We start from the raw sequence: 16209 nt of genomic DNA on the forward strand, positions 1-16209 counted from the left end.
CCCAGAGTGGACGTTGAGGCTGGTCGTACGGAGTCCTCCGTGATACCCCCCCTTGAGGTGCTTGCTCTCCGAGCCGTCTTCTTACTGCATCGATGCAGCGTGAGCTTCATCGGACGGCAAATCACACAGAATAGAAATGACACTCATGCCTGATGCTGCAAGCGAGAGCCATTCCGTCCGTTGGCCCTGACAGATGGCAACCCAATCATCGCCACGGTGCCCTGAAAATTAATAAATCAAGAAATAAGCATGGTTAACACGAAAATCAAGGAACCAAAGACAAGTAGGTACATAGAATTGTCGCCCAAACTTGGCATGCACAGCAGCCCAAGCAAAAAAAAACCAAGGACTCCAGCCGAATCCCGTCGACCCTATCAACTCTCACCTTTTCGTTCCCCCTTCTCACCCAGAGCAACAAGCCAATATGAGAGCTCACAAAAAGGAAAACAGACAAAACAAAAGAGACCACAGTCCACTGTTTCCCACAAGCAGTAAGCACCGCATGTGACTGCGTGCTCTTTCGTGTCACCAGCAGTAGCGCAAAGCCCAAACGCCGCCTGACCCTCTTTGCTGCCTCGCCTTTGTCCACTCATCTTCGTCCAGAAGGGCATACGATAACTGTACTTGTACATTGGCCGAGGTTCTCTGCATGCATTGTGGTACTCGTCCATGGCTAGCAGAAGAGCCCTGATGCCACCTATAACGGGTAGCAACAGACGAGTAACCCCGGCAAGGATAAGTGGTCATACGCAGTACAGCTCTTCGCCTGGCTCCTCTCTCTTCGCACATGGCGGATTCTCTTAGCCTCCCGCTTCTGGAGAGACATGCATGCTGGCAGTGGCGCTATTGGGACATGCGCATTACATGCGAATACGTGGCGGTGGCAGAGAAGCTGGACGCAGGCGAATGTGTGGCCATGAGTGCTTTTTTTTTTCTCTTCTCTCTCTTTCTCGCTCTGTTGCCTGAGAAGCGACGGTGGAGAGGAGTTGCATTGGATTCATGCAAATTTCATGCAAGGACGGAAACGGACTCGACCGTGTGCGCGAGCTTGAGTCGAGACTCTGATGAGCGTGCAAAGTTGGAGTGGGTGAGTGAGTGAGTGAGAGGGTGAGCGAGTGAGTCTGCTTTGCCCATTCATTCTTCCTCGCCGTCTGCCTCGATCTGAGCCTCGAACCCTGTGCCGCGTCTCTTGAGCAAGTATTATTCCGTAGTCCTACATATTTGTGTGTAGCATCATCATGCAATGCCGCTCGGTAACTTACAGCCGGCCTGAGAGATGCGGCACGGCATGATTCCAACTCCGGACTTACACTCATACCACAAACAAGGATCCAATGCCTGCGTAAAAAACATTCTCAACGGTAAGCCTTGCTCAAGCATCAGCCAGATCCTAAGCAGCCCCGCGCTTTCGGTGAACAAAGGCTCTCACGCTTATTGCTCATGGCCCAGCACTGGATGTCAGCCTGTCATTCCTGGCGCTTCAGCTGGGCCACCAAGAATATCTTCTCCTCTCCTAGATTACTAGCATCATCCTGGCCATTGTAGTATGTAGTACTATTTACTATTTTTCCATCTTTCCTTTCTTTTTTCAGCTCGCAAGCAAAAGCGGTGTGATGATCAAGCCATCCACTCTTAGTCCATCACCGAAGAGTAAGACAGATGACAATTGACATGGAACATTGCCCTTTTCCTTCTGCCGAGTACCCAGGAATAGCTCAATGCCATGCTGTGATTGGCCTCTTGTCTTGCTGGGCTCGAGTCCGTGCTTTTTTTTCTGTTTCTCTTATTCTGCTAGGCTGCCATGAGGCATGAAGCGGCGTGACAGGGGGTTGCGGCCCAACAAGCAGAAAGGAAGACGGAAAAGAAAAAAAGTCCAGCAGTCATCTTTCTCAGCCAGGGAATCTCAGTTCACCCCGGTCAGAGGACAGACCGATGCAGAGACCGGCCTTGCTACTAGTTCACCCATGCTGCCGTGTCTCATGGTCCCGTGAGGTTCTATCACACAACGGGGGTGTGTCTGTTTCTCTTCGTTTGGTTTTTTATGTGATTGTTTCGTGCCGTGATAATGATAATCATGCCTTGGCGTAAAACGGCTGACTGGTAGCCTGCCTAGGAGCCAGTAAAGAGGAGAGGAGAGAGATGGCGCTACCGGAACAGAGCCGGCTTACACTTTGCAGCTCTGGATGACACCGGCCAAGGGAGAATGAGAATCCCATCATGACGCCTTCTTGTTTCTCTTTGCAGCCACATTGTGTTAGTCCCGTTACCCTGGAATCAAACATCATCATCAAGGCAGAAACACGGCTTGCCAAGGGTTCCCCAGGATCCCAGGATAGTAGCCCTGGATGGCCAGAAAAAGAAGCAACCACAGCCCCAATCCCTCACTCCTCTTACATGCCATGCTGCATACAGTACGAGGACCTGTAGGCATTGCTTCCCTTCCTTATCACCCATACCAAAAGCACAAAATAAAACCCCATGCAAGATGATGACTCGGCAGCGGCTTGGAGAAAAATAACAATCAATGCCTGCTAGCTTTTCCCCCAGCCACTAAAATCCTCCTTCGCCCTGCGTCTAACACAAACACGCGTTACCTTGTTATTCCCCTCTACCACTAAAAAAACAAACCTCCAGGCCAGCACTTCGATGAGAAGCTAGCCGGGCTTACACACTATTCCTGTCTGATGACGCCTCTAAACATGGGAAGCAAGCCAGGGCAGGGCAGCTCAGGTATTCGGGACGGAGCCTTCAGCCTTGAGATCCCAATACTCTGGGGCAAAAAAAGCAAAAGGCCGGATTCCCAAGCCAGGATGGATCACAAATGTCTGTGACATCTTTGCGGGAGGATGACGCTCCCTGCATCATTTTTCTTCTGTACGTCTGCGTCAAAAGTCCACCCCCCTTGCTGCTGGCTTCTGTGCTCGCCCTGCCGCCGACGTACATCTTAGACAGAGTGAGAAAGAAAAGCACCCGATCGTTGGGCAATCTTTCTTGCTCCCCCCCGAATCAAGTTTTCCAGACAAGTTTCGTCTCGGCCATCAAATCGAAATCAACCAGTCCTGCATATTGATAGCCCAAATCCCCTTCGAATCTCCAGTTAGATGCCGTCTCGGCCCACCAAAAAGCCAATCTCCAAAAGCCCATGACCGCATCCGCCCGCCATTCCGAGCATCATACAGTACTATCATGGAGCTTCACATCACTAACACGTATTTTTCGCGCCCATCCTTTTTTTCAATGAACGAACCCAACCCTTGGCAGAGCTGCCCAAATCGCCCCAATCACCGTCTGCCGCCTCACACCCAAAATCTCGCCCCTTCGCCAATCCCATTTGTCAGGCCCGGGATAACTAACAAACAAACAAGAGGAGGACCAACTGGCCCCTCTCATCTCATGCATGTGCTCGCTCAGAGGCGCTAGGCACAAATCCTCGCCACACCTTTTTCTTCCTCATTCTCATGCCCACTCTCCTCTCTTGTCTATCCCTTTAACTTGTTATGGGCAAAGCTTCCCAATCTCCGTCTACTCTGCCTCGCTTCCTGCAAGCCCGTCTTGCTCCAATCCCATTCGTTTCCCGCATCGACGCTACCTGATGCTAGGACGAAACAAGATGTCGTTGGATTGCTCGTCTGCAGCTTCTCCAACCCCCCTGCCTTGCAGCAAGAATACCACCTCACCACACCACCTCATCAAGCATCAAGCAGCTTTTTCTCCAAGTCTATGCCCGAACGAAACAGGCGCTCCCGTCTAAGCCAGTAGAAGCTCTTCTCCTTACACAAGTCGAGACCCTCTCTTCTTTCTATGATCCATCCAACACTGCCCGGATATCAACAAGCTGCTTGGCTCCATTCTCCACACGCATCGACGCCTATCCAAGCCATTGGCTCCTCGCTCACATCATCATCATCATCTGCAATCTCCTCGAATAGTAGCCCATCTTCATCCTTCCCATCCATCCCCTCTCTCAAGCCGCTCTGCCCACTTGCTCCTCGACTAATCCCGCCTCGTCCAAGTGCCATTCATATCACCAATCCATGTTCGAACTTCGGCTCCTCCCACCCCACAGCGTCACATCGAGCCAGGAAGAACCGAGAAAGCCAATTTCTGCCTTTCCTACCTAACCTTGGGCTAGCTAGACACACTTCGACCTTCTCCTCTTTTTGCCCTTCTTCCCTACTGTATTGCTTCAGACACCCACAGAGTTGCTAGTGGCAATGGCCCCCCATCCACTAACTGTCACGTTCTCCAAACAAAGCACCTAGAATCCCGTCAGCCTCCACATCCAAATGGATTACGCTAGTATTCGTCTATCGTACCTTCAACTTGTCCTTGGCGTCATCCACATCTTCCATCTCTTCCAAACGGGACTGGAGATAGAATGAGAAAGAATAGACTGGCGCCACGCCTAAAGTCCACGATTAGAATCAAACACACACACACGGTCCCCTCTTTCTTCGCTCCGTTCCCCACTACTTCCATCTCCATCTCCATGAGCACACACGCACACAGTCCCCAGCCAGCCGTAGGACTACCGATAGACCAAGACCAGACCCATGAGAACTTGAGGTTGACTAATGCTGCGTGTTTTCGCTCCTCTCACCCCCTTGCCTTGCCTTTTTACTCCAAAAATGGCGCGTTCTTTCTTTGGTCCTTGTATCTTCTCAATCTGTGACTGGGTCCCGGAACCTGCGGCCACTAGCTCAGGGGATGAACTGGCTCGCTGGCGTTGGCACCACATGTTACTCCATTCAAAGAGTCACGGTAGTGTTTGGGTCAGGTAGTGAGTGAGTGACATTGGCTGCCCATCGTTCGCTTTCATCGTCGATGCTCAGCGTCATCCAAGATGCCACCCATGGCTAGTATCTTGTCCCCGTTTCAGGTAGTCTCCCAAACCATTGCCGTCTGAGTGCATACGAGTATACGAAGCAGTAGACTGTCGAAGTAGATTGAAGGAGATTGAACGGGGGTCATGAGAGGTACTCACTTCGAATGTGAACATCGCCCAAGTAGAACCCAAGAATGAAGTCAAATCACAAAGAATTGGAAAATATGTAATTGATGTCTGATAAAACGTATATTTGGTTTTGAAGGCAGTGGCTTAGAAGCCGGCCTTCTTCTCTTCTTAGTTAAAACGTGTTGCGGCAGCAATTTTTAGCAGGTCCGCGAGGGCTATTGAGGCCCAAAATCTTCTATCTTTGTGTGATCTCTCACAAACAGAACACCAAAATCAGGAGCCGAGTCTTACAGTTCTCCCATCCCAAAAGTCTTTCCCAAGTCCACCGTAAAACAAAAAAGAAAAAAAGACAACCGGAATTCTTCCTTTGCCGTCCCAGTAGCGAATGAATGCGTAGTAGATCCAGCTTCAAAGCGAGCCTTCTCATAATCAGGGTGTTTCTTTCGTCAAGCGTCGTTTCCTTCTCATTTCCATCAAAAAATTTCGCAAATAACTCCCCGTCTTTCATTCTTCCCAAACAAATCAAAAAGCCACTGCGTTGTATGCGGTCTTCTCTCCATACAAGTTTCTTTGCGCCGGTACTGATGCCTCTGATACGAAGGACACGCTTCCCAAACTCCTCATCCTGTGGGTTAAAAAAAGAGAACAAAAAACTCCCCGCTATAAAGGAAAAATCCAGTGCGGCAAAGGCGAATCGTAGAAAGAAAAAGAAAAAAAAAATTTGTTGGATAGATACAAGTTGTGAATCGAATATTAGGCTTTTGACACTCCAAAATGAGGTGTCCAATTTTGTCGCTGTAATAATTGTCAAGACGCCTTTTTTTTCCCGTTTTGTTCCGGATGCGTATAGCATTAAAAAAAGATGTAAGCTCGGCTCTTTGGCTTCAAGCCTTGGTTCTGTAAAGGCCGGTGTAAAGGTAGCGGTAGCATTATGTTCAATGAAGCCAAAGATAAAAAGAAAAAGTTTTTCAAGTCGAGTGACGAGGCCAACAAGTATTACAATGTTGAATTGCCCTCGCCAGAGTGTTGGTCTTTAGTAGCAGCCAGGAAGGGATGATAAGAAAGACACCTGTTGGTGAAAAGGCACAGGGTGCTGCATCATTGGCACCTGCTGAACGTATTTGACCACTTCCCACAGAGGGAAGAAGGATTTGGGTTGGCAAGTAGGCTGCACAGGAATGGGTGCCTGGATAGGAACCGGGACTTGCTGGCAGGGCAGATGTTGTATGGGCGCTGCCACCACAGGAACGGGAACAATGGGAGTATGCAGAACAGGCACGGGGACAGGGCCAGTGTACTGCTGTGGGACGAACTCGTGGCCGTGATACACGGGCTGTTGTTGCTGCTCGCAAAATTCCTCTGGCTCGTAGGTTTGGGGAATGTACTCCCGAGGCAAGTCCTGCTGGTCTGCCATGAAGTCTTCGTCCTCATCATCGTTGTCAAAGTCATCAATGGTCGACACACTCGAGATGAGCGAGCCTTCATTGGACGACGTCGAAACAGGCGAGAGGGGCGAGTCGCAGTCATAGTCGTCGACTATGGCGTCCTCGTTGGGAACGTATTGGTCTTGGGTAGAGGTGGGTGTGGGCAGAGTCATGGTGGGCACTGCTGGCACGGTGAACTGGGAACAAGCAATGATCCTGTTACGCAGCTCAGAGAGAGTCACCCGGTGCTCGGGGTTGGGGTTGAAGATGCGGCCCAAAATGTCATTGAGCTCATCAGTCAACGGGAGGATGGTCTTAAGAAAGTCCTGGGAGCGAACATATGCGCGGTAGGTGGAGTCTTGAAAGGAAGCCTGCTTCCATGGGTTGCGTCCGCAAGTCAAGTTAACTAGGATGACTCCCAGACTCCAGACATCATTGGGGGCACACATGTAGTAGGGCTTTCTCGCGGAAGGGTCCAAGCACTCTGCAAAGTCGTCTCCGTTAGTCAATTGCATCTTGTCGTCGTGTTGGTGGAGTGGTTGTGTTATATTTACCTGGGCTCATGTAAAAGGTTGAGCCGCATCCGTAGTCCTCGGAGCGGTCCTCACTGGTAGCAAGTCCAAAGTCGGCCAGCTTGACGGTCTCTCCATTGTCGGTGACGAGAATGTTCTCAGGCTTGAGGTCCCGGTGGTAGATGCCCAAGTTGTGGCAGTGCTCAACGGCATCCAGGATCTGAAGGAACACCTTCTTAGAGAGTTCATCTTTACCAACGTACTGACCGCGCTCAGTGATATTCAAGAAGAGGTCACCCTCAGGGCAGTACTCTAGAATAACATAGATGCAGTCAGGGTCATCGACAATCTTCAACATGGACACCACGTTAGGGTGCGCCGATGCGTGGTAGTGCAGACGAATCTCTCGCTGCTGGTAGGCAATCTGGCGGCGTTCCAGTGGTGTTCCGTCGGCATTGTACTTGCTCAGGCACTTTACAGCATACCGAGCTCCAGTGTTGATATCCAGGGCAGTGTAGACGACGCCATATGCGCCGGTACCAAGGATATCTGTTAGCTGGAGCTTACCCTCGAGAAGACGTCCTAAACGCTGCTCTGGGGCAAGGGGTACACATCGGGGCTGGAAAGTGCGTGTCGCAAAGGGCTGTTGGACGTTGCACTTGGGGTTGTCGTACGCGGGAGAGGCCGGGGGAGTGGGATATCCATACGGGGCATGGTGCTGCATGTTAAGCGACTTTGGTAGGGGGCTCTCCAAAAGGTTCGGTGGTCCTCAAGGGTTCAGGTCAAGTACCAGATCCGAAGATGGGAGGTGCAAGAGGATTAGATTAACAAAAAAGAATTAAAGAAAAAAAGAAAGAAAAGGATCCTTTGGACGGAGCGAGTTGATTGGGTTTGTTTTCCTTTGGAAGTTGTCGACGGGAGTGGAGGTCCCGTATAAATCACAGGCCGAAGTTCCAATGGGATACCAGAAGCAGCCGCATACAGCAAAGGAAAAAGTTCTCGAACGGCCGAACGAACGGGTCAAGAACGGCGTTGAATTGTCAACGGCTTCGGGGTGTCGAGGGTACCGGACTAATAATGGATAATAGTATGAGAGGTGTGAGACGGGTCCTGGAGTCCTGGAATCCAGAAAGAAAACTTGAATTGAGGTGAGAGAGGAAGATGAGCGTTGAAGGAATGTCGTGAACGTGGTGATGCGTGTAATTGACCCTCGGCCGAGAGTGGGCAACAAGAGGTAGATATCAAACCGGACCTTGGCCACGGCGTGGATCTATGACTAGACCTTAGAGAGCGAGGCGGGCGAGTGTTCAGACCCCAGAACAAGACGTACCCGTTTCTCTCGTCTCGGGGCCCTGCGAATTGCGCGGAGCATCCACACCCAAGAGACCCACCTGTGGAAAGCTCATCAGACCCTGGCCCTGTTGGAAGAGATGAATGGCATGGGCGTTGTCTTAGGCGGCCAGGGGGGGGGGGGGGGCTAATGTGCCAGCTATTCTTAACCAGCGCTGCAAGGTTCGTCGACAGCCTTAGGTGGGCACCAGACTAACGAGGCAGGGATCATAGCGCGACGCTGAGCAATATACGAGAGCGAGCATACTCTGACACACCAAATGAAGCGGTTCGCTGTGACTTGTGTGTCATCCGCTTGCTCGCCCTCCCTCACACAACACACCCCCTTCTGCTCGGCTTGCACTAGCGACCCTTGGTCCCACACACAACGTCAACATGGTGGCCAAAGGAAAACAGCTAGGCGATTCCAGCCCCCCCGATCCAGTCGGCTTCGACGGTGTCATAGTCAAAAGGTTGAACCGCCGTAATGGGGCGAGGATGTCGGATCTGCGGCGGGCCACAGCAGGTCAACACCCTTCTCATCAACCAGGCCGTGCCACTTGCACAGCTCGACTTGACTGGCTGGCGTGCTTTCCCACCACCCACCCGCTTCACTGCCTGGCAAAAGCGTCATGGTCGGCCGCGTGACTGGCATGACATTTCCGTTCTGTGAGTGAGTGTGAGAAAGTCAATAGGGAAAGGCTTGACTCGCCCTTCTGGCCATGCTCTTTTGGGCCAACTGAGTGTGACTACACCTACAGTACGGTACAACGTACTGGAATGGGACGGATGAATCTTGTCAGGCCAATGAGCCCGTGGCGGAGGCGAATAACGAAAATGAAAGAAGACGGGAGGACCTAGTACCGGTGTACTCCGCTGCTCGCTGCTAGCAGCTGATTTCTGTTGAGTAGTCGATACCTACGAAAGCGCCGGGTCCTCGTCTCGCTCCCACTTCAGGCTGCTGGAGCAATGGCAGCAGTCAATGCGCTCGCTCACTGGCCGAGCCCCGTTTACTTGGCTGCTCCATTTTGTTTGGTGTCTGTCTATACCCGTACGTACGAGTACGCACAACAACACGCTGACCCTCACTCCAGGGCGTTCTGGTGGGTAACAGGCAGCAAGCCAGACCGAAATGCATGAAGCAATGCTGCCTGCCCGCCTGCCTGCCTATCGCTTTGACTGTGATCAATAGTCATTCTGACACAGAGGCTACTGCTACCTGTACCTCGCGTAGCCCAGTTCACCGTCCACCTCACTTGGAGCGGGGGATGGCTGCTTGTGTAGATCAATGACTGCAAGCGTCCATTCGAGTTGGCAGCAAGCGTCGTAAGAGATTGGGCCAGCATCAATTCAGTGGGTAGGAAAGCTGCATTGCAGCACTCTCTGCCACCTGCAACCAAAACAGTAACATGGCAGCATGGACAGGAAGAACAAGGAGGGAAAAAAGGTGGACGAGCCGTGGGTGCGTAGCATTCAGTTGACACTGTGCCATCTCCGCTGTACAATGCATCTGTGCATTGCATTCCCCATCGATGGTTGATATTGATGGCCACCGCAAACCAATAGCAAGGCCAGCCTTGAGGAGTAATGCAGGAGGTGGATGGTGATGGCTGCTGCTACGTGACTGGTCGAGTGGTATGCAGACCCAAGTCCACACCCTGGCACGGCGCTGCAGTGCTCTGCCAGCACAGTATGAATCGCCACGTCGGGAGTGCTTGTTTGTGTTGTGTGCAGACGCTGCCGGTCAGACAGTAGGATTCAGGAGTGTGAGGTTTCCGGATCAACCTGTGCCAGCGTTTGTCTGGCCAAATGAGAGCGGGAAACACAGCAAGAGTCGGCCAATGGCAATTCTGAGGAATGCAATGCAGCTGCTAATAATACTTAGGCGCCATGTGGTCGACAACTCGGCCGGCGTTGGCATCACGATGTCCCTCTGCGCTGGCGGTCTAGTGGACGTGGACGCCGTTGGATGAAGGCAAGCCGAGCCAAAGGGGGATAAGCATCGACACTGTGGTTTGGGCGGAAGCGAGCGAGCGTGGCCAGAGTCCGCTGGAGTGTGCATTGCATTGCACTGTACTCCGTAACAACGAACGAGCCTGAGGCCGTAGAAGTGTCGCCACCGTCCTGCTGTCTACTGTCCTGTACTCGTCCTCTCGCTCGGTCCTGTGCCGTGCTGAACTAAACACCCCAGTAGCAGAAGAGCCAGCGGCAACCGAGCCCGTGTGAGCACGGAGTAAACGTGGCCAATATCGCCCGCAGCAGAGATGAGCCAACTGCTCAGCCGATGAAGGGACCACAGGGCGCTGGCCAAAAGCGGAGGCTTGCATCCGCTTGTGGCGTTGTCGTCTGATTGGGACGTGATGCCAGGCACTTTGAAGACGCAGGAAGCAGACCAATCACCCGCCACAGTCACAGCAGGTCCCCCACCCGACGCCGGCTTGGATCAATTATATGCAATGTTTGGCCCCAGCCTTGTTTTCCGTTGGAGCAATCTCAAGTCGACAAGGGCAGACAGAGGTCGGTCCCACCCTCTAGGCCAAACAGTGAGGCTGTTCTCTGTTCTCCGGGTCCGTTGCGGTTGCATTTGCTCGTGCTGCGTCCATGATATGTACGGGGTTGAAGAAGGAGGCGTCCAATGGAAGGGCACTGAGAAGCAGAAGTGGGATATTGCGCAGTCAACCTGATGCACTTGGCAGCCGCCGTTGGTACCGGCCTGCAGATTGACTGATTTTCACGACGCTTTCCAGCAGCATTGCGGCAGAGATGGAGGGCCGGTGGCTTGTCTGCTTGTCCATCAGTGTGAGGCCAAGGCGGTCCAATGGCCCTGATGATTCGATTTGTTTCGATTGTGTTGGAGCAGAAGAGCAAGGGGGTGTGACTTGCTGCTTGTTGCTGTTGTTGTGGCTGTTGCTGTTTTTGTTGATGTTGTTTATTATTCGGGGGCTGCATCATCATCTCTGCCGTTGCGTCTGTCCATCCATCCATCATTTCGTCCATCCACCCATCCACCCATCCACCCATCTTCACGGCAAGGCCTCGAAACATCCCCGGCGCTGCTTTTCCCTCTCGGTGGCCTCTTGTCTCGGAGATGAACGGCCGCGTGATGCCCCCAAACACACAATTCACTGGTGTTGCTGTAGTTAGTCATTCGATCCTCGCAGGTCTTTGTCCACGTCGTGACTCGATAGAGTTTGTCTAGATCTTGATAGAACCCTGGGCGAAGGACGGGCCGTCCAGGCGCTGTCATTGGCCCGCTAACGACGCAAGGGATACGAGGTACTTGTACACGTGCCTGGCCACGTACACAGTCTGCGGCCGTTGATTCTCCGCCGCGAGTCCAGACTATACTACACGTAGGAATACGGTCCGTGCGACAAATCCGCTATCCGCACGTATCATTTGTACCCAGTACGGGGCGGCACAAACAGGCGGTCTGGTGTTTTGTGCTGCATCTCTGAATCAACCCGTCTCAGTCCCCTTTTTTTTCTTCCTTCTGCGACATTCGCCATTCGCCCTGCCTCTCAACCAGGGTTCTTTTTCTCTCTAGTTTCTCTCTACGCCATGTCACAGCGGATGGCCCGCTTCTAGCCGGCTTCGGAATAGCATCCCTGGGAACGCAAGACCTGGATCTGGCCTCTGGAGCCGGGCCTGTCCTTGTTGCGTGGCCTGTGCTTGCTTTTGACTCGGCGTGAATGTGAATCCTTTCACTGCTGGGATCCGCCGATCTCATCCTGCCGTGCCACTGGCCATGGACCATGACCATGACACTTTCTACTGTAAGTGCAAGTTGGCAGCAGACTGAGTGTGTCTACTTGCATGGACGGCAGAGCACGGGCTCTCGGCTTTGCTGCGGATCCCTGGCAACTGGCCAGCGAACACGGGCCTTTGGCCTTGCATTGCGATCCGCACGGCGATCCATCACTGTGGACGGACTGATAACCGATGGCTTCATGGTTTTTTCGATCGAGCTTCTTCGTCCGGCTCGAAGTGCAGCAAGCATGTCCAAGATGATATGCAGGGCTGCTCGTATGTGGCCATTTCTGCTGTCTTGAAGAGAGAGTGAAACAGGCAGGCGCTTAACAAGACAACTCCAGCGGCTTTGTGCCACTCTACTCTACTCATTACGTGTCAATGTACCAAGCGGCCATTTTGTCTGGACTCATCTCATGCCAAACTTGGAGCCGTTTCGCTCTGCCGCCGACACATACCCTATACCTCTTGACCTCCACCCAGGTAATTTGCCATTGCCTGCCACTACCTGCTCACATGCTCCATCCCTCCAGGCCCCAACTTGGTCCAGTTGCTATTTACAAGGTGCTGGAACCAACTAGTACGGAGTCTGCACAGCTGCTAGCAGTGTTACGAGCCCATGTGTGCACTTTCAATAGATTGCCTACCAGCCCTTTCGCCTGGGTCCACGGAGCATATTCCGCTTAGGATGGTTCCGACATGACATTGGCCCTGGCTCGAATCCATCAGTGTGACATCAAGATTGGTTTTTTCTCGTGGCCTGAGGCCAAATCTACCAAGAGGCACAGTTCCTATCCTGCCCCCCTGCCTGGTCCCGATATCAGAGAAAGGGGGAAAACAACGTTATTCCAGCAGCTTCTGATGCCTCTTACAACCGCACGCACTAGAGCAAACAAGGCGTTGGATGATTGGATCTGGTAAAACCGGGAGCAACACAAGGCGAGTGGAAAAGCGGCTTCGGGATCCAATGAGGTGCCGCCCACTATCTCTCAAGTGGTGGCTTTGCAGTATCGTGGCAAACCGGCCCTCAGCTGAGCAACGCCGTCTGCGCACCATCCCAGGGCCAAGTTTCGGGAGAGATGACGGCGGCTGGAGGTTCGCGAACCAACTTTCCAACCGGCCTTTGTCAGCAGGGCTACCAAGTCGTAGATCGACTGATGATTGTCTCGCCATTCATCATATATCCCATCAGGGTAGTTTACTTGAGGCGAAACAGCAAGCATGGATCTTCAAACAGGATGATCGATCGCGTTGGATGATGAAAGCAACAGCACAGTACTGCATGTTCAGTGATCCACATGCCTGATACAATACCTGTTTTTCTTTCTTTCAGTCTTTTTCCTTCTCAATCGACTGCAAGATTCGATAGACACCGATGGCGGATGAGCCGATGCGGAGTCTGGAGTCCGCCTTGTCTAACTGGGCAGACTAACCACCATTACACAGACATGCAGCTCTCCAGCCGCCAACAATGTCTCGCTCATCAAACCGGTTGCTTAACTCGTACGTGTAGAGTTTGACCACTGCTAGTCTTCTGCGGCCTGCGGCAACCCTGCATACTGCCAGTGCCATCACACTACAGTACATGTGCACAGGGTCATGCCCTTGAACCAAATTTTCGTTTGCCTCCCTGCCGCTCCCAAGAAAAAGTGAGACAACCACATGGCGGTACCGCATAAACAGGGCTACGAGCAGGCATCCATAGCTACAACATGTTGTTCTTAGGAACGTCTGATGGCCAATGAAGCCAAGGATCAATATTGAGCAGTCCAACACTGCTACTCAACCTGCCACCGGCGCCTGGAGAAACGCCAGGAGGCAAAAAGGCGATGCGGACGAGGAGGCTCATGCATAGCTAGTCCCTGCGGCTGCCTGCAAGTCATCCAGGCCCAGGGCACGCCACTCATCTCGGCATCTCGCCGGGGCCACAGTCTCACTGAGCAGCACGAGCAAGCGCTCTGCTCTGGATTTAGACTGCTTACGGGTGCGTACGAGCCTCTGTGACGGCGTCACCTTTTTCTTCATGAGCCGCACCGGTAATGCCGCCTTTTCCAACTCCATTGCGGCCGCTAGGTGCAGGATGGAAATCACAGTTTCCACTAGCTGCCTTAGTGCATCCGCCCTGTCGATAGCTCAGCTGTCCATTGTTTCGAGTGTGCATGACCCAGTCAAATTTTCCCTTTCTTTTTTCTGCTGCCGAGATTTTCTTTTTCCGGCTGTGGATTTGTCCCGCTCACTTGACATGGCTTTGCCGCGTTCTGCGCTCCTCCCTGGTTCCAGACTGTTGCCCGTCTCGGAATACAGCGAGACACGGACGGCGGAGATCGGGAATGTGGGGCCGGAGAATCCGATGTTCACATGGATTGAATCTCTGGAATGTGTTTGCTACGTTTTTATCGGGCCGGGCGATGTCTGAGCACGTCAAGGGAGACGTGTAAGCCAAGGAAGGGGAAAGGAAATAACTTTACTTTCGGGCTCGTGGGCGTGGGCTTGGGCTTGGATGATCCAATAGCATATGACGTCCAAGTGCTCGGATTGCGTCTAGACTACGTACGCAGTTTTCGGGTCTGAACTCTTTGTCATAGATGGGTTAGAGCTGAAAGGGGACGCCGTTAGCAATCAATTAATAAGATCATCCGTTCTGAAGCGCTACATTGGTTTGAGTTTCGGTAATGCCAAACAAGCTGCTGACATGGAAGCTGATATCATGTTCGAGAATCCAAATGACGCCGTTCAGCAGGACAATGACCTACCATAGTATGCCCCAAATCGACTGCGGAGATACTATTCGAAAAGAGGCACTCATAATTCAATAAACTGCTCTCCTTAGTAGCTATGATGATGCTTGGCGTCCAAGGAACAGCTGACGGTTCGCCGAGAGCTAGAGCTTCGAGATGGCGCACGCCGGCAACGAGAAGCCACAGCCCCAGATCAGTCTTCCAGGGCTGTGTGAGAGAAGAGCTCTCTCGGGATAATCAAGAGGTGGCCAGAGCTCCCTTCGCTTAACCCCAATCCTGCTCGTTAATTGAAGGATAGCAACCTGGAGATACCAAATTGCCCAGACTGGTGGCAGTTTACTTCCCAGGTCCGGGTCGAAGTCGAACGCCACTGAAGTAAAAGCAACAAGAATGGCGACGGCGGGGTAGATGGCAGATCGCGATTAACATGGAGAATTACTCAGTGCAGATATCCAATGCTTTGTTTTCTCCAAGAGCCTAGTTCCTGATTAGAGGCGTCATACGTTTGGAGCTGTGGTCCTGAGTGGGAAGCTAATTGTTGACCGGTGGCAACTCAACGGCTGTCGGTTAATGGCTGACTACTGCTCTAACATGACATAACGTTCCTCTTTCTTACTGATCGCCCCTTTTGTGCCAAGTCAGCCATTATCCATTGGGGCTTCCCTTGGCAGGGAAAGAAAGGCCGAGTGGCCTGAACTCTGTTATGCTTTGAAGATTTATGGGATCAGCGACTGGATAGGAAGAGTTCGATCACGTATTACCCCGGCGGGACGACCTAAGGTCTTTACCACGAAGCGATAACTGCTCCGTACTATGTGATAAAACCTCACTTATTTGGTGATACGTGAATAAAACAATTACGTCCATGATGAAATCCCGCTTATGGACTGCTTCATGAAATGTGGTTTGGTGGAATCTGGAGAGAGCATATTAGCGCATTGATGGCGATGAAACCACCTCCAGAGGCTACTCCATTCATCGCGTCAGGCAAGCTCAAGACTGTAAAGTCTTAACATGCTTCTACCGGACAAATTCATATGTATACATCCATGGGCTGGATTTCTCCAATGAGAATAAAGCACAAGTGGTGCAGTGTTGTGATATTGGACTAATGTTGCATTATACGGCATAATTAACAAGAAGCGTTTAACGATTCATGGCCTAATTCTCTAACGCCATATGAAACCACATCTCAGGAGATCCCACGGGGAAATTTGTGATTAATGATAGGGCACTCCGTACAAGAAGCGTCCAACGATTCATGGCCTAATTCTCTAACGCCATATGAAACCACATCTCAGGAGATCCCACGGGGAAATTTGTGATTAATGATAGGGCACTCCGTACAGAGCCGTTGAACGAGTGGCTGTCGATGCTACTTTAGCATTCGTTAATAGTTTGGTATAGTAGCAATAGCCTGCTTATCCGCTCTATTATCAAATCTAGGCGTCAGTGCTGATTTGACAGAAGGACTGTGTCTTTATTGTCAGTATAGTGACGTT

General features: G+C 51.9%; 9 protein-coding genes across 9 annotated transcripts; 4 read left to right on the forward strand and 5 right to left on the reverse strand.

Annotated features, from left to right (window-relative positions):
• Positions 1 to 3827: 3827 nt before the first annotated feature.
• M431DRAFT_493595 (hypothetical protein) lies at positions 3828 to 4019 on the reverse strand (the record flags this gene model as incomplete). Its single annotated transcript, XM_024917138.1, has 1 exon — positions 3828 to 4019. One exon carries the CDS (start codon positions 4017 to 4019, stop codon positions 3828 to 3830), a length of 192 nt encoding a protein of 63 aa, XP_024776794.1.
• Positions 4020 to 5027: 1008 nt separating this feature from the next.
• On the reverse strand, positions 5028 to 5897 carry M431DRAFT_394541 (hypothetical protein). Its single transcript, XM_024914821.1, has 2 exons — positions 5246 to 5897; positions 5028 to 5169 (listed from the first exon to the last, which is right to left on the reverse strand). The coding sequence occupies exons 1-2, from the start codon at positions 5805 to 5807 to the stop codon at positions 5123 to 5125; spliced, it is 609 nt and encodes a 202-aa protein (XP_024776795.1). The 5' UTR covers positions 5808 to 5897; the 3' UTR covers positions 5028 to 5122.
• Positions 5898 to 5987: 90 nt separating this feature from the next.
• M431DRAFT_480715 (hypothetical protein) lies at positions 5988 to 7614 on the reverse strand (the record flags this gene model as incomplete). Its single annotated transcript, XM_024915899.1, has 2 exons — positions 5988 to 6862; positions 6933 to 7614. The coding sequence occupies 2 exons, from the start codon at positions 7612 to 7614 to the stop codon at positions 5988 to 5990; spliced, it is 1557 nt and encodes a 518-aa protein (XP_024776796.1).
• Positions 7615 to 8365: 751 nt separating this feature from the next.
• On the reverse strand, positions 8366 to 9318 carry M431DRAFT_506865 (hypothetical protein). Its single transcript, XM_024918873.1, has one exon. It carries the CDS (start codon positions 8851 to 8853, stop codon positions 8686 to 8688), a length of 168 nt encoding a protein of 55 aa, XP_024776797.1. The 5' UTR covers positions 8854 to 9318; the 3' UTR covers positions 8366 to 8685.
• A 109-nt stretch (positions 9319 to 9427) lies between these two features.
• M431DRAFT_506866 (hypothetical protein) lies at positions 9428 to 10297 on the forward strand. Its single transcript, XM_024918874.1, has one exon. It carries the CDS (start codon positions 9857 to 9859, stop codon positions 10190 to 10192), a length of 336 nt encoding a protein of 111 aa, XP_024776798.1. The 5' UTR covers positions 9428 to 9856; the 3' UTR covers positions 10193 to 10297.
• Positions 10298 to 10629: 332 nt separating this feature from the next.
• On the forward strand, positions 10630 to 11577 carry M431DRAFT_394935 (hypothetical protein). The gene is made up of 2 exons (XM_024914825.1): positions 10630 to 11358; positions 11429 to 11577. The coding sequence occupies exons 1-2, from the start codon at positions 10983 to 10985 to the stop codon at positions 11539 to 11541; spliced, it is 489 nt and encodes a 162-aa protein (XP_024776799.1). The 5' UTR covers positions 10630 to 10982; the 3' UTR covers positions 11542 to 11577.
• Positions 11578 to 12166: 589 nt separating this feature from the next.
• On the forward strand, positions 12167 to 12765 carry M431DRAFT_394885 (hypothetical protein). The gene has a single exon (XM_024914822.1). The coding sequence runs from the start codon at positions 12351 to 12353 to the stop codon at positions 12654 to 12656; it is 306 nt and encodes a 101-aa protein (XP_024776800.1). The 5' UTR covers positions 12167 to 12350; the 3' UTR covers positions 12657 to 12765.
• Positions 12766 to 13336: 571 nt separating this feature from the next.
• On the reverse strand, positions 13337 to 13819 carry M431DRAFT_394887 (hypothetical protein). The gene has a single exon (XM_024914823.1). The coding sequence runs from the start codon at positions 13644 to 13646 to the stop codon at positions 13398 to 13400; it is 249 nt and encodes an 82-aa protein (XP_024776801.1). The 5' UTR covers positions 13647 to 13819; the 3' UTR covers positions 13337 to 13397.
• M431DRAFT_394888 (hypothetical protein) lies at positions 13820 to 14595 on the forward strand. The gene has a single exon (XM_024914824.1). It carries the CDS (start codon positions 13993 to 13995, stop codon positions 14383 to 14385), a length of 393 nt encoding a protein of 130 aa, XP_024776802.1. The 5' UTR covers positions 13820 to 13992; the 3' UTR covers positions 14386 to 14595.
• The last annotated feature ends 1614 nt before the right edge of the window (positions 14596 to 16209 follow it).

The sequence above is a fragment of the Trichoderma harzianum genome, assembly GCF_003025095.1.
Source record: "Trichoderma harzianum CBS 226.95 unplaced genomic scaffold M431scaffold_4, whole genome shotgun sequence".
Classification (NCBI taxonomy): domain Eukaryota; kingdom Fungi; phylum Ascomycota; class Sordariomycetes; order Hypocreales; family Hypocreaceae; genus Trichoderma; species Trichoderma harzianum.